This window comes from Vidua chalybeata, chromosome 17 (genome assembly GCF_026979565.1).
Source record: "Vidua chalybeata isolate OUT-0048 chromosome 17, bVidCha1 merged haplotype, whole genome shotgun sequence".
NCBI classification, from domain to species: domain Eukaryota; kingdom Metazoa; phylum Chordata; class Aves; order Passeriformes; family Viduidae; genus Vidua; species Vidua chalybeata.
Window position 1 is genome coordinate 10,495,336 of NC_071546.1, and position 16,986 is coordinate 10,512,321.

The window sequence follows — 16,986 nt, forward strand, 5'->3', positions numbered from 1 at the left end:
ACCTCTCATGACCCTAAATCCCTATTATTTCCCCTCTTAGTTCAAGGGATAGGTGTTCCTTTGTTCCACCCTTGGCATTTCTCACCCTCAGGCATCCAGGCTTACATCAGGCTGTTGCTAAACTGTCTTCCTTTAATAATTTTTATGAAGTGCAGTCCAATTAACTTTATCTTCCTTGGGGATCCATTCAATTAAGTGCAGTCATAATGAGTGAGTGGACACAGAGCACTGTCACCATATTTACATCCAGATTAATAGGAACCAGGTAAGATAACTTTAAAGCCATCAATATTTTAATACTTTGGGTTTTGATTGTGTTATCTTCAGTGTCAGACACATTTAGGAGAGACCAGCACAATTTGAGAGTTTTTAATTTCCTCCATGGTTTGTGGAAATGGGGGTTTAGAAACAGCAGCAAAAATGGGGGTTTAGAAACAGCAGCAAAGACTTGGTCTTAAAACAGGTTTTTCATAGGTCAAACAAAACAATCGTCAAACAAAACAGTTGTCCTGACTAAAACTTCATCCAGTTCATTCTTTCATGGATTGAAGGTAATTTCAGAAACCAGCAACGCACCAATATTTAAATGGAGATGCTGAGAATGTCAAGAAATCTCATTTAATGAGCATGCAACAGAAATGCTGAGCTAGGAACACCAGTTCTGAAGTGACTTTTCTCCCTTTTGAAAGACAAATGCTGGATCTGGAGCATGGACCTGTCTCTTAGATATGGAATAGCTCTGGAAGTTATTTTTATGCCTGCTTTGCATTGCAGAAGCAAGAGAGAAGGGTCCAATGGAGACTGAAAACCTCATTCTGTATCACCACAACTTAACTTAATCATGTCTCAGGCACTGATAAATGTGTCAATAAGCATTTGGAGAAATAACTGGTATCCAGGGAATTTATCTTGGTTATAGGAGTTTCAGCTGAATAGGTCAGATTTGTTAACATTTTAATTTACGCAAATCTGCATTCCAAATATTGCTCTTCGTCTCCTTTTCCTAACGACAAGGAAATGTCAGCAGCAACCCCAAATTCACTCCTCTAATAGCTTCCTTAAGTTTTCAGGAAAAACAAACAAAAACAAAACACCAGTCTGTGGTACAGTAATGGGGGTGTTTAAACACAATTTTCAACTTAGATGCAATGTAACTTTATGTTAATAAACCAGAAAGTTTTGCCAATTCCAGATGTAAGCCTGAAAGCAGGAAGGAGAGCTGGGAATAAGCAAGCCCCGTAGCTTCAGGGCAGCCCCAGGATTCTGCCCAGAGCTGGTTGTTCTGCCTTGATCCAAGTGTCCCTTGCCCAACCTTGTACTCAGCTTGGGACACTCAACACCAGATTTCCACCTACAATGTGCCAGCTGTGATTTCCTGGACCCTGTGCACAAGGGGACTTACACGAAGCACATGGTTCCCCTGCAAGTTTTTAAGATACTTCAGATGCAATGAGAGAAACACTAAAAAAGATTCTGCCTTATCCTTTCACCCTAATTATCACCCGCCTCTTTTCTGAGCTGATTTGCTGAGATTAAAACCTCTCTCCCACCAAGTTATCCCAATCCGTGTTTCTGAAATTAATATAAACCGACGACCTTTCTCTGCCCATAAAGCCCAGCATTAAAATGCTGGCCCCCACTGATGTCAGGGGGGCAATAACAGTTCTTTCATTTCCATAAAATCAGCATTTTCCTGCCAGAATTCCAATTTCTTCTCCGAGTACTCTGCTACCATTCCCCCTGGGGGCTGCCAGCAATCTCTCCAGCACTTGTTTCTCCTCTTCCACTGCAAGCCTGCCGCAGGCTCCAGCACGGCCTGGGATAATCTACCTGCTTAAGATTCAGCCAACTTCCCAGCTCTCGGAATAAAAGGAGTAGAGAAAGGTCAAATCTGCCCTAGGTTGTGCTTGCAGTCTGCCATGTCAGGTGGGAAGGAGCAGGTGCTGGCGCTCCTCGTGCTCCCCCAGCTCTGCTTCCTGTCTTCACACCTGGAAAGCTTTCTGCTCTCCTGACCTTCTCCTTGGAAAGCTGTTTCACACAGCGTGTCCCCCCTGGGCCAGCTCACCCTGAAACGGTGCCGAGGGCGAGCCTTGTGCTGCTCCCAGCCAGCATTCCCATCCCATCCCATCCCATCCCATCCCATCCCATCCCATCCCATCCCATCCCATCCCATCCCATCCCATCCCATCCCATCCCATCCCATCCCATCCCATCCCATCGTCCTGGGATGCCCCTGGGCTCCACACGTGCTGCTGAGCTGCTGCTGGGGCTTTTATCTGCTCTCAGCAGCTGCCTTTGGGATCCTCCCCGAGCTGCTTGGAAGCAGAAAAGCAGCCCCACACACGGGAATTCCCTGGCAGGGAATGTCTCCTGGCTGGAGCCTGGCACAGCATCAGCAGCGGGGCCAAAAGTGTGCTGCTGGCCTGAGGGGCATGGGAAAGATCTCCAAGGTGCTGGAGGCTTCACCTCTCAGAATTTAGGTCCTAGGCCCATATTTGGGGACTCCTGCTTGCTCGGCCCCTGACATTGCCACAGGGGAGGAAAGGAGAGAAAGAACAAAAGCAGTTTCTGGTGCCTTCTCCCAGAAACACAGCACACTGGGCTCTCCCAAACTGGACTCTTCCACTGGATGTGAAAATAAACATCTGAACCTCAGAATAAACAAGTCCTTCCTTCCATACTCTCTGTGGCCCATTGTTCCCATCACTTAGTCCACAGAGCTCCCCCAGTTGCATTGAGCTGCACTCCATCACCTGCACAGTCCAATGGGGAATAAAATCAGAACTGGAGTTCTGGGGTTCTCTCCCTTTACACCCAGTGACCCCATCCCCTCGTTCCCCACTCACTCCATCCCACCACTGACACTGCATTGATTTTTGTTTAATGTGTGAGGTATAAATGCTTTGTCCTTGAGCTACACCCACAACCAGAGGAGGCAGAGCTCTGAGAATCACATTATATAGTTTACACTGGCTAAGTATTTTTTGTCAGTAAAAGTAAAATTTCTGCTGCATTTGGAAAAGCTGCACATTGTAAAATGCCAGAAAGCAGAGGCACTAAAGGCAGAACATCACACAAACCCCAAATCACTGGAAGACATTTTACTAGTTTGGAAATGACACAAGGACATGAAGTGTGCTGAGTGCAGGCTGTGTTCCTTTTTCAGGGATAGCATGCAAAGAACTAAGAAAGAGAGGTCTAGAAAAGGCTATAGATGTCTGGCACTTTATTTCCCCCCAACAGAAGGGAGGACAAATGACCATTTATTCATCCCCCTACACGTCCAGGAGTATTTTCTACATCTTTGAGTTTTACAAACTTAAGAAAGGAAAATATCAGCTCCTGGAGTTTGAAGATTCTCTCAGGGTTTCATTGACTGATATGGATTAAGACAAAAATATCACATCAAAGCCACGATGCCCCACAGTCACCGCAGAAGCAAAGACTGTGATCTCCACACCTCAGCTCCAGCTTTTAGAGGCTTGGGATTAAAGACAGGGTTTGGGCTTTTCACATCAGCGACCCTCAACAAACGCCTGGTGAGGCGGTTTCAAACTCACCTCCCTGTCGAGCCCAGCAGCCACGGTGACGATGTCCCCTGTCTCGCTGTTGATGGTGAACATGTTTTGTGAGGGGCTCTGTGGGGTCTGGGTGACGATCCGGTACCTCACCATCCCGTTGGCCGTGGTGCCGTCGTCCGCGTCGTTCGCCGTCACCGTCATCACGTAGGTCCCTGGGAACAAGGCAAGAGGAATTATCAGTGCCACCTCAGTGCAGAGCAGACTGTGGTGCCATTGACCCGGGGTCATGCATTTGGTTCAGAAATGCTGTGGAATAGACATCTCACTTCAATCCAGCCAGGCAAGGCGAGGATTATGGAAATCACAACACTGCTGAGATAGATGAACTGGAAGGATGCTGATTACATGTAACTGGTAGATAGAGAGAAGTCATGTGAGGGTATCTATGATTAACTTCTAATTCTTTCAGTGATTGTAAGTTTTAGGGCAGCATTTCTTGTCCTGCAATTTCACAGATTCTCACAGGAGATTTTTTTTTTTTCCATCCAATCACTGCATTCAGATGCATTCAGAAGCAGAATTTAATAGTGAAAAGCCCATCAGACTTCTCAGCAGCTTCAGAAGGACACCATCAACATGCCCATGCCCTGTGCAGGAAGCAACTGCCTGCTGCTTCCAGTTCTTGGAGAAACTGCTTCCAGTTTCTTGTCCCTCCAGGATTAAAAAATCCATTTCTGCAGAGCAAATGCAACAGCTGCTGCCCAGCAGGACAGAAAATCAATGATTTGGTGTGTGTGGCCAGTGATGTATTGAATTGTTGGTTTGTTTCTTGCTAATCATCAGTGTCTTCATTTGCCTTGCAAAAAACAATCCCTACATTCTCGATACTGTCGGGAGCGCACTGATGCACTGACAGGCTCATTAGCACTGGAGTTTGGCAGCAGGGTGTTTTGCTAAAGTGGGAAATTATCATTATGAGCGTAAAAGATGTTACTTGATTGGATGGACTCCTGCAGCTGCATGGTCCTGTGACCCCCCCAGAGCTCGTAGGGCCTAGCTTTACACTTGTTATATTGGTGGGAGGGAATGAGTAGAAGGGCAGGCACGCACTGCTCACACAAGGCAACCTGCAACAGTGGATGAATATAATGAGACCTGAGAAGAGGAGTGGGAGGCAAAGAGAGACAGTAAAACCAGACATAACCTCGTTTTGTGATCACCAAACCCAACAGCATCCATGAAAAGAGGGAAGGTGCCGCTCGAACACTGCGCATTTGGGAAGTCCCAGCACATGGAACAACTTATGAGCCTGCCATGCTGGAGAGATGCAAAGTGGTCCCAGCAAGAACCTGAGCTGACTCAAGATGGAGCCACACGTAGCTTTACAAAAAAAGCTGAGTTTGTTCTGCTCTCCAGGTTAGATGTGAGCCACGGGCAAACTTGAGGACATGTGGCTGCACCAGCATCGTGCTGTTTCTCCTCTGGCACACCCAGGTCCCCAGCCTGGTCACACTGGGAGCTACCACACTGCCAGTTCAGGAAGACCAGAGACCTGGAGAGCTTGTATCTGTTTGCAAAAGACTTGAAAAACACCCCATGCTCTAAATGGCTGCAGCATTTTGTACCTTAGCCAAATGTTTTTAAGCCACTCAGCATGTGGGAAATCCCCCCAGTACCTTTCCCAACTCTGGGAAACCAGTGTTTCTCAGTATTAGCAGAAGTTTAGAAGAAGTTTGTATTTTTGCACTTGTGGGAAGTGCTTTGCTGATCTTCCATCTGCTTCAATCAGGCTCTTTTTGTTCTCGGTGGTGATACATATATTCCTGTGAGTTTTCTTTGTTTGATAAGAGTTATAGATTAAAAAAATAAATGAATGTGTAAAGCAAATCCTAATGATGAATACATTCCCGTTTTTCTGCAATAATCCTGATTCACGTTTGTGAAATGAAAACAAACTATTCAACAACTTTAACATTCTCCCGACCAATAAACTTCAGAAGACAGAAGGAACACTGAATTGAAACAAGGCTGTGCAAGCAACAAATTTTCTCTGTTTTCTCTACATGCATTCGTTTTCTGCTCTTTTTCAAAGCTAGTTATCATGAGACAGCTGATACAAATAACAAAACCAACCCTTAGGTAACTACAGGGAAAATGTACAGGAGAAATTTAAATAGGAAATATGCTGAATGAGATGTTTGATTTGGAATTTATGTTATCTTAATACATTCAATACTGAAAATATCTCTGAACAGAATGTCAGAACCTGGGGCTAATGAAAACAGAAGCGGAAGAGGAAAACAGAATCTATTTTAGGACATGTGCAGTCTTAGGATGTATTCCAAAAAACAGGTGGTGTTTCATGATGCACTTCTAGCTCAAAAAACAGCTCTGAAAGTCATTTGGACTTTCAGGTTCAGATAAGGGCACCCCACAATTGTGGTTCCTCCTCATGTGGGATGTCTCAGACTGTACCGTAGATTCCAAAATTACCCAGCACATGCGTGAAATGGTGGGTTCCCAACTTGGCAGGAGAACCTGACAGGCTGCAACTCTGGTGGGAGGGGGTGGGGGGACAGCAGCTGTACTGTGGATGGAGAGCACAGAAGGTCTCCTTCACTCTTCCTCTGACCTTTTTGCTTCTTTACTGCTGTGTAGCGCTGGACTGAGCACATCTGCTCTAGAGAAAAAGGACTATTTCAACAGCATTTGACCTGCATCTCCATAAAGGGAGATGGGACTGGACAAATGTCTCTAAAGTCATGAACTGAGCACCAGGCAGCTGTATTTCAAGAGGCAATCTGCTCCCTATCTCCTATCTTTAATTTCCATTATGAAACCCAACCACAGAGAAAATAAAGAGAGGAACTTGGCATTAATTACTGTCTTGTAACTTAATAAACACCCTCTGCAAAGGGCCCTGTGTGGATGCAGCACATGACGGAGCTGCAGCAGCCGCTTCCTTCCTGGCTCTCCCTGGGGCTGTCTGTCTAACCACAGTCTGCTGTAAACTGGCTGCAAATTGCTTCTCCCTCTCCACAGTCTGGACAGTGGCTGGTATCTCCTCTCCCTTTGTACATTTTGTGGACAGTGTTGACCAACAGCATCTCCTGTTCTTCATGCTGAGGGCACCATCCCTAGGGATGGCTCCCGAGGGATCAGCTGGTGTAACCTACACCACTGCCCATGTTCCACTTGGTTTGCTTTGCATTTAGCCTCTCTTTAAGGAAGATTTATCCTCCAGATACCTGCATGCTGCAGTGAATGACACAAACACAGATCTGTGCACAAGAGTATTCAACAGAGTGATGTGGATATACACAGATAAAGTGTCTGACGTCCTCTGGGTGCTGTATAAACTCTTGCTCTGTACTCAGATGGTTGGTGATGATTTACCTGCAATGAAGTAAATAATATCATGCTTCTATGTCCTTTACGTGGAGGTACATCTTCATGTACTTTATATTAAAATAAAGGCAATATATCCCTGTATCCCCTAATACTACAGAAATTAGGTAAATATACAGTGGCAGAGACCACAGCTCTAACACACTCGAGGACTGAGGCTGGTATTGTTTGGTTTTAAGTGACAAAGTACTGACTGCCTAATCTGGTCCACAGGACGTGTGTCTTCTGTGGAAATCCAAGTATTAACCACACCATATTTACAGCCCTATATCCTACCCAAAGAGAGGCTAGGAGCAATTACTACAGACCAGGAACACGGAGAAAACTCCTCCAAGTCACACTCAAGACCCCCAATCTGTACTCTGTCAATTTTGCATCAGATCCCGCTGGTGGTGATGAAGCTCCAAGAGTAGGTTAAACAAGTGTAAACAGGGCAAGAGGGACTCTTTGCTTTCAGTGCCTGAGAAAAGCATCACCTTTATTTTTCTGCTCTGCAGGGCTTGCTCTCAAGCACACCGACAACAATAAATGAATGCATAAAGTGCCCAAACCCAGAAATTTGCCCCAGTCTGTGCAGTGTATCACAGGATGAACACCCAGTGCAGCTATAACAGATATGTATCTGATATAACTGCATTAAACTACACACCTGGCCTAGCTCAGGTACGTAACCTGTTGAAAGAAATCCATTTCTCATCAAATAAGGCACATGGTATGTTAAATAAAATACCAAACCTAGTACATCATGTCAATATTAAATCAAATTTGCTGCATGTTGAACAGCTCTTCTGAGCAGCAGATTGAATTACCATGCACAGCTAGTGATGACAAGATTACTGTGCATTAGCCTTCATTAACTAATGTGCAGAGTTCATATATCACCTGAGTTAAAATTAATGGATGGCATGACGAAGGAGATCTATCAATAAAAGACAAGAACTCCAGAATCTGTAACTTCCCAATGCATTCCCTTTGATTTCCCAGAGACAGTAACCTCCCAGATGTTATTTTGTCAAATGAGATGGTTTTGTTTCTAACCATGGATAAGACACATGAAAGAAATGCTTGAAAGCAACCCTTATGGAAAATATTCCCATTGGATTAATTAAAGTTTCTACAGGATAGGCAAAAAAATGCCTTACAGAACCTGTGGGAATGGAAGCAAAGGGAGATAATTTATACCTCTACATTCAGTTTTGTTTGTCAATTTTAAAATGAATTGCATCTCCTTGTAAAAGACTGCAAAGAGATTTTGCTAGATTCACCATATCTCATTCCATCTGTACACGCTAAGGAAAAAGAAAAGCAAAACAAGAGATAGCTGCCCTGAGCATGTGTAAGCAGATAAGCACAGTCATAAACAAATGTCCCCCTCAAATCACTCTGGAATATGAGAATCAGCCCAGTTCTTTGTAGTTCAGACAATCCCAAAGCATACTGAGGTCTGCTAATTCCCCTCACTGCAATCTCTGCTTTCCCATATATGCAACTTCATTTCTCCATAAAGACAGAGCTTTCTGGAGTTTAAGGCATGCAAACAATATTTTGGCACAGTTGTGCTCCGAAGTCTTTGCTACAATTGTTTTATAATTGCCATTTTTCTAAGCTGGTTTGATATTCCTGGTGCCCTGGATTTCCACAGATATCCATTAGTTAGATTTAATGCATGTTAAAATAAAGAGCTAATGGGCACTTATCAGGAAGCCAACAAAATATAAAAATCAAAACTCCTTTCACTTTGCCTTTTATCCCACATGTCACTGCAAAACCACATAATCCTCCCAGTCTTCTTCCATAATATAAACAGAAAATGCTAAAACTTCACCCACTTTTTACTGATAATGCTGTTTCTCTATCCAGCTTTATTTTACAGTTTATGTTTTTAAATGGCTGGTAAATGGCTGCAGAATCATTAAAGGTTGGTTAACCTTCTCAGTCTAATTTTGACCTACAAGATACTTAATTTAATCATTCCCCCATAGAGAAGGATGGAATCATTATGTGCAGACATGTGGTGATAGCCATATTACATTAGATCTTCATTAACCCAAGTTAATAATGGCTTTGTACTAATGGAAACTTCCCCTTACTCCTCATTTTTCCCCCCAAATTGGAAAGCTCTCATAGTGAATCCTCTGCATCTGATGCTAGATAAAGAAGACAGTAAGAGTTGTGGGAAGATTAAAATATTGAAAAACAGTGTAAAATTTACATTTCCTAAAACCAAAATTTTCCACTCAGAACAGTTTCCTGATAATCGTTTCCTTCCCCACAGAGGATGGGAATCTCATGCCACTACTCATAACAGGCACACTTCACCCTTTAGGTGATTTCACTCATTGCAAGGAGGTCTCAGGGACATAAAAACGCACACAAGAAAAAGCAAAGGCATCAAAACCAAGTATGATGAGATCCTGAAAAAGTCCTCAGAGTACAAATGAACTTTCTGTAGTGTTAAATACTAAAGCATTTCATCTAACAAGCCTGCATCCTCAAGTAAAAAAAAAAAAAAAAAAGTATTCAATGGGTGATGCGAAACAATTTCACACTCATTGTTAAGGGTTTCAAATGAAATTGGGTAGCTGACCCAGCAACAGTGCTGAGTGGAGTCACAGAGGTGAACAGGAAAATGGACAAGACATCAAGATGACAGAAGTGAGTGCAAGTACTGCAGGTGTAATAAATTGCTAATATACTTAAATTAAACTGCATCCCACATGCTCTGGATAAAAAACCGAAATAGAAGCAGCACTTTCCTTCTGAATGATATTCTTTCCATTGTAACTGATAGCTATTGTCATTCTCCTTCACCATAATTTTTGTAATCATTGGCAGATTTTGACCTTTCAAGCAGCTAACCTAATTCATAACGGATGCCACTTCCTAATTAGCAGAGACATTGGATTTTCAGCTTCAGACAGGGCAAGAGCCAACCTAATGAGAATAAAGAGAGGGAGCAGGTCTGGAGAGACAACAGAGAGAGCTGAAGAGGCTGCTGTCACCCAGGACGGAAATAAGACCTCCTTATTGTTAAAAACGGAATAAATACCTCCGGAGAGCCGACGAGCAGATGCACTGACTGCAGCACACACACGGCCCTTGCCAGATTTGGAGATCACTCCCCTCCAGCAGCCTGCAGCTCACTGAGACCCCCTTACCCCAGAGAAATCCCACCAGTCCAACGTCAGGGTGGGCAAAGGCACATCCAGCCTCTGAGCAAGTGATTCTGGCTGCATAAATCCACAAGGTTCAGCTCGACTGAGTTCCTGCACATGCGTCCCCTTGATTTTTAAGGGCTAATTTAAAGAAGGGGGAAAGCATGGCTACTTAGGATAAGATATCCTGAACATCCCCACTGAATTGTGCTGAACACCCAGGTTTGATGCTCCACTGAAGGCATGTGTGACTCCAGATACCATGCAGCCCCAGCTGCACATAACCTGACACTGAACACACCCTCCACAAGGCTTCAATCCAATCCCTGAATTTTGACACTAGAATACAATACAATATAAAGTGCTGTAATATAATATAAATGTTATTATATATATCATACTATGCTGTTTGTAACTATTTTGTATGCATTTGTAACTGCTAGTTAAAAGGAGGCAGAGTGTAGGCTATTACAGTGTTCAGTTGTAACTCCCTCCTACATTGGTGTCAGACCATGATTTCCATATTTTTTTCCTTTATGTCAACTTGGCCTTCTTTTTTTTTTTTTTTTTTTTTTGAGGGAAAGCCCACCAGTCTTGGGATTTGCATTTTTTTTTCTCACTTACAGTCCTATATTTCCCTTCCTTGCTCTTGGGACTGGATGCTTCTGAAAAGGAAATTAAGAGCACGGATTTCATAACCACTCACCTCGAAAGAAAATGGAAAGCACTACCACATGAGTCTGCAGAAAAACAATTTCTTACCTTAAAATTGTGCTTGGCTGAGCAAAAGAACTTGAAAAAGAATATTGTGTATCCTAAGTCTGTGTGTAATGTGTGAGAGAATAGAATCAGGTTGGACAAAGCCATTTTTAATAGCATATAAAGTGCAAGGATAAGAGTAACACCTGCCCAGGGTGCAGAAGATGGCAGTGCCATAGATGAATATATTCAAGCTTGGGATGGATCCAGAAGTAATGCACCCAACCTGTGAATACCTCTGGGATGAATGGAAGAATCCATTGAGTCCTACTCTGACCCTCTGGAATATTTTACCTGTGCATGACCTCTCTGAGACATTCAGCATTTGCATTATTTTGAGTTTCTAGTGCTACAAGCCAGAATGTGTGGCAGTGCCATCCATGAACACGTTCAGGTTCTCTCTTGAACTGGGACCTTCCTAAATGAAGAGTTTTGAAATTAACTTACCTCCAAGCTGAAAAAACATATTGAATGTTTTGACTATGAGCAGTACTATGGCATTTTTGCAATGGGTTGCAGTGGCAGGAAGAAGGATTCACTCTGTGTCCTATTAATTTTTCAAAATGAAATATCTTCCCTTCAGATTTCAGGCCCTGCCACCCAGCTACACCTGCTCTGTTCCTTCACTGAACAAACAACCAGGCACACCAGGCATCTCCTCATGAATTGCACTGTCAGGTTGGAGAAGAGGAACAAGCCAGAACTGCAGAATCCAAATTCTCCCCATGAATATATATATGAATGCAACTATATGCCTTAAAAGATTAATTTCACGTGCCTTAAATTGCAGTTTAATTTGAAAACTAATTCAGCCTCATAATTGGCTTTCTGCTCAAATCACTGAGGCTAAAGATTTAAATTCTTAATATTCAGATGACTTTCGAGTTTCTGGCCCCATCTGTGCATTAGTCCATGGTGTTAATCTCTGAGGGGATCTCTGCTGGCATAGAAATAAAATAAACAAACTGGGACACTAGTAAAATAATCAGCTTTTAAAATCCTTGGGTTTTTTTATATACTGCTTTTTTTTTTATGAGATTTCTTTAACTCGATTTGCCACATATAGATTTGGCTCCCAGCTATTTCATTTTTCACGTAGCATGTTATCAACCATTATTCTCTCAGAGTTCCATGGACTCAGGAGGAGAAATTTTAAATTACAACATTTCTCATGTAAGAAATACTAATATTCCTTTATTTTGGAGGACTCTCTATACTCAGCACTCTTTCACACCACTCGTTAGAAGGGTGGTAGGAGTAAACTATCCTACACAACTCCAGGAGAATGAAGGGGCTGGATAGAGTTTAAAAGAAGTCACTCGGACTTGTGCTATTGACTTGAAAGGGACCAAGATGCATCTAGAGAGTTAGTGAAGTGGAAAGGATGAATGGGAATGGAAAAGGCCAGCCTGACAGGAACAAATTGTTTTGGAGAGATGAGTTAATTTTTGACAATCTTTCTGTTAAAACAAAATAGATACAACCCAGAGCAAAGCACTCAAGTCGCCGCAGAGCATTTCATATTGACCTTTTCAGAACTGAACACTTCAGTTAAGTGAGACATCCACATCCGTCCACAAGGAAGGGTCTGCTGTGGTTACAGCAAAACTAAGCTTCTAAAAAAATAATCTTTCTCCATCCCACTACTGTTTTGTGATTAAATTCCCTTTCTTCTTTCATAGTTAAGCATTTTCATGCCATCTTATTGAGTAATTTTTGAAACTGTAGGAGTTTCTCCCGAAAGAGCCCTCCCCAAGGACACTGCTGGGATCCTGCACGCCCAGCAGTACGAGTTCAGGGGCTGTGCTCACAGCAGGCAGCAACTGCTGCTGTGCAGAGCGGAAAATCCCACTCCAAGCCCCAGTTCCTTCCTGCTGTAAGGAGCTGGTGTGATGCAGCTCGGAGATGTGGGCCTGGAAAAGGCAGCAGAACCCTTGCAGAGCAGGCAGTGCTGGGCAGCCGAGCTCTGCACCCATCGCGCTTTGTCAGCGCTTGAAAGGCAGCGCGCAGCTCCAGGAGAGCTCTGCTGATTAAGGCTGCCAGAGGGAGCAGGGGAATTTCAGCTCCAGCTTGCAGCTGCATTTTTAAAACTTGGCTGTGTTCTTCACACAGAGGCAAAGTTCAAAGAGGCAGAACATTATTCAACATGAGTAAAATACGGTCTTTTAAGATACACTTTCAAGCAGTGGCGCGTTAAATCAAAACAACGCGTGGAGGGGGAGAGTGAGGAAGAAAGATGGTCCTGTGGAAAAGGAAATCCTGCATCGCTACTCCTGTTCTGCATTTCTGGAAGGGTCTGCTTTTACATATTTTAAATTGCCCAGCTACTTGACCTGAGGCTAGATAAGCTAGCAATGCATTAGACTGTTTTTCCAGAGAGTATCAGAAAAGGAAAGAGATGTTTAAGAGCCAGCACATCTGAGGATGTTCAGGGGCCAGTTCTCACTACAGAGAACTTCACCAAGAGTGAGCTCCTGATTTCAAGAACACTATGCTATGGCTCAAGACACTATTTCAATTAAGTTATAATCTTAACCAGCAACAACAACCTATTATAATTAATAATACTTGATGATTTCTTTTCTATTCCTGTCAAGGGTTGCTTCAAGGTGACTTGCAGAGAGCACGCTCCTTGGGAACCCAGGCTGAGTGCTCTGCAGGCTGGGAAGCCCCTTCACTTAAACCCCATCAGACTGTCTAATGAGTCTCTTCACGTCGCTGCCAATTCTTCCAGCTCTTGGACAGTTTTGTGTATTTGCATTCCAGGCTAAAGCAAACTTGCTGCTGTGGAAGGCTGAGCTCCCAGCAGCGTCACACCGTGCTGCAGTCTGGAACACGCCTCCTTCTGCATTCCCTTTCCTTGGTTCACTCCACCCTCTTTTGGCTTGTTCACTGTTGGGTCAGTAGGTCAAATCTTACTTGGCCACTCTCCCTGCCCTGCCCTGGCCTGGCACACACACTGTAGCTCCCTGCCAGGCTCAGAGATGAGGCGACACTCTCTGTTCCAGGTCACCACATCCCGGCCCCAAGCAGGGACCAGGATGGTCACCACGTCCCAGACCCCTGTGGAGGGACAGCCCTGCCTGCTGTGCACACACAGCCCTGCCTCTGCTCCAGCCTGGACCTCGGGAATGCTGGACAGCACCTAAGGGCCCTTTCCTGCTCACTGGAATGGGATCTGCTCTACTGATCCTACTGAAGCCTTACCGGGGCTTTCCCTGCAGCTCAAGGTCACTGAGTGCCCTGCTCAGCCTCTGCTCAACAGCACATTTGTGATGGTCTTGCTCTGCAAAATTTCCATGGGTAGAGCTCAAGCTCCACATATCCTTTTTTAATCTGGGTTTTTTTTTTTTTTTAATTAAATCTGGGCAAAATTCCGACTGACTTCAAACAGCCATTGGCTGCTCATTCTATCTGCCCTCAGTGCCAGCATTTATTTGGGATAGTCTAATATCTCTCATCAGAGGTGTGCAAAATTAAGAACATTGCAGATACTGTCGTAATCAAGTAATCCTGCATTTTTAATCACAGCCATTATAAATGGGCATATGGAAGATGTGAAAAATAACAATTGCACAGGATATCCAGGGAAGCATTTTCACTCCTCAGGCATAGTTCAGCAGCACTGAGCAGAGGAAAATGAATGCTGAACTCCTGTAACATATAACAAGATTTTTTGGTTTGCTTGAAGCATGGATATTCACACATATGCAGATATATTTTTATAGATGCATATACATATCTAACTTACTGTTGAATCAGTACTGAACAAATTTTGCTGTTACCTCAGAGAATATGCAATGTCTTTCATTTCTCAACCGCTGCCAGAAATAATCATGAATTCTGGAAACGTATTTCTTCTCTTGCAATGGCTGGTGTGGTACCTTAGTTGTTACAATATTCTGAGGTATCTTCAAACCAATAAAAAGTTTCTAAATATTTGCAAGATCTACCCTTAGCTAAATACATTGTCTACACTTGTCTCTGCACAGAAGAGGGACACATCATTTTGAGGCAAAGGAGGAGCATGCAGATATTCCCTTTAACTCCATGACCTCTCTATCACTTTCTCAAAGGCACAAGATCATGTTTCTTGCCAAGCACACAGAATGAGGGCCTGTGATACCCAAATTCCTAGGAGGCTCAACAAAAGCAAGGAAGAGAAATTCAATACTAATATAAACCTTTAAAAGAATACCGATTAAACAGGAAAGAGAGGAAAAAAACCCCAACAAACACATCAAAGACAAATGTAATTGCTTTTGAATAAGAACAGATTGCTTTCTACCTTCCTGCCTTAAAGGCAAGCACACCAGCCTGGGATAGAGAATACCAAAAAACACTGCTAGAAGCAGAGGCACAAGTATTTTGTAGGCAAATTATCCTGTTCTATTTAATAGCTCAAAGGCTTATCTGGATTTCAGACAAGAAGAGGATGCAATTTACTGCTTCTTTGACAGATGAACAGAGCTAGTTAAAACATTTGGGAACACTTTGAATATTGATCTGTCCTCGAATAAGATGTAAGAAATTTGATTTGCTATGGAAATGTGTCAATCTTCAAACCTTTATATGCCCCAAAGTGGCCTCCAAATGAAAGCTGGAAAAATTTTCTGGGAAGATGTCATCAGAGCTGTCAGCTCAGGGACTTCTCCCGTTCCCGCCTCCAAGCAGAACCAGGATCAGGACTTTGAAGCTGGGACATCACCACTCAAAGGAATCAGAAAGGGAGCTGTAGCTATTCTTTGCTCCGAAATAATGCCATGTTCTGTCCCCACCACGTGTCCCCCACAGCTGCCTGTCCCTCACGGTGCTGGAAGACAATCAATCACGACTGTGAATCACCTTGTTAAAAACAGTGCCCACCGGAGACTTCCCTGTCACACCTCCGGCAGCGGAGCCGCCGTGATAAATGTTTGCTGACACAAACCAAAGTCACGGGGTATTTAACCCCTCAGCTGGCAAACAACCAAGGAGACAATCTAGGAAAAAAAACCCTCTGATTTCAGGAGGCTTCCAATTGTACTGGCGACACAGAACAATTTATGTTCAAAGAATGGATACGTTCATTGTAGTTACACTCAGCAATGAGCAAAACCAACCCTGCTCCTGTACTGGAAACTGCAGGGTTACACCACACTTAAATAACAGATCAGCAGTAGAGTTGGAAATAGAACATTAAAGACCTTTACAGCTCTGTTTCTTCCAAGCATATAAATGTGCTCATGTAAAAATCATCACTATTCCCCATACAGCCTACACCCTCACTGATTTTTCACCCATAAATTTCCTGAAATTCAACTTCAGGTTTTTCCCCATTTTACCCTCTGTTAGAAAAGTTTGTGGGGACAGGATGAGCCTGCAATTTCAATGTGAATATTCCCACTTCTGCAGGTTTCCATCAGGTCCCAAGTAAGAAAGTGTTTTCTTGAGACAGAGCCTTCTTTGGAGCCTGACAGGATGCCAGATATTGAGTTGGCAAATGACTGAATTAAATATCAAGGAGGAGGATATTGAGCATTTCAGACACAGGGTCAGGGAAAGGCCACAGCCAGGCTGGCTTTCAGTGCTCTGTAATTAGAATAACAGCCCTGTATGTGTGCAGTGAGTGTATGAGAATGGTGCTACAGAGCATTACTCTACAAAACTGCTGCTTTTACAAATCCCACAGCCAGGAAGGGACCACCAGACCCAGGTTCCCTCCACCCCAAGTCTGCACTTTCTCTTCATCCAGAAAAAGAGACACAATGGGATTGTTCTCAGCTCCATCAGTCTTCCACCAACAGCCAGCAAGAGCAAACCTCTCCCTCATCCCCTGTGTTCCCAGCAGAGCCCAAGCCACCACCCCAGATGAATGGCTGAAAATCTGTGAAACTTTGAGACTTTTTTTTCAACTGTACCTGGTTTAGAGCCTTCATCAACAGATCCATTATAGACTTGGTTGATGAACTCCGGCCTGTTGTCATTCATATCAATCACATAGATGTAAAGGTCAATAGGATTCTCCACCTTGTTTCCATTCATATCCACCGCATGAGCCCGGAGCTGGGAATGAGCACAATGAAAGCACAATATCAGCAACTGGATTTGTTGTAGAATGAGAGACTGTTTCGCAAAGACTGACTTTACATCATAAATACTTT

The 16,986-nt window shown here is 43.5% G+C and overlaps 1 protein-coding gene across 1 annotated transcript in view; it reads right to left on the minus strand.

Moving 5' to 3' along the window:
- The window catches only part of CDH4 (cadherin 4), a 419,012-nt gene that overhangs the window by 71,781 nt on the left and 330,245 nt on the right, over positions 1 to 16,986 (minus strand). Inside the window, exons 6-7 of the mRNA XM_053958581.1 lie at positions 16,744 to 16,888; positions 3,561 to 3,733 (exon numbers count right to left, since the gene is read on the minus strand). Of these exons, the coding sequence (XP_053814556.1) occupies positions 3,561 to 3,733; positions 16,744 to 16,888 (318 nt within the window). The remainder of the gene's footprint in view (positions 1 to 3,560; positions 3,734 to 16,743; positions 16,889 to 16,986) is intronic.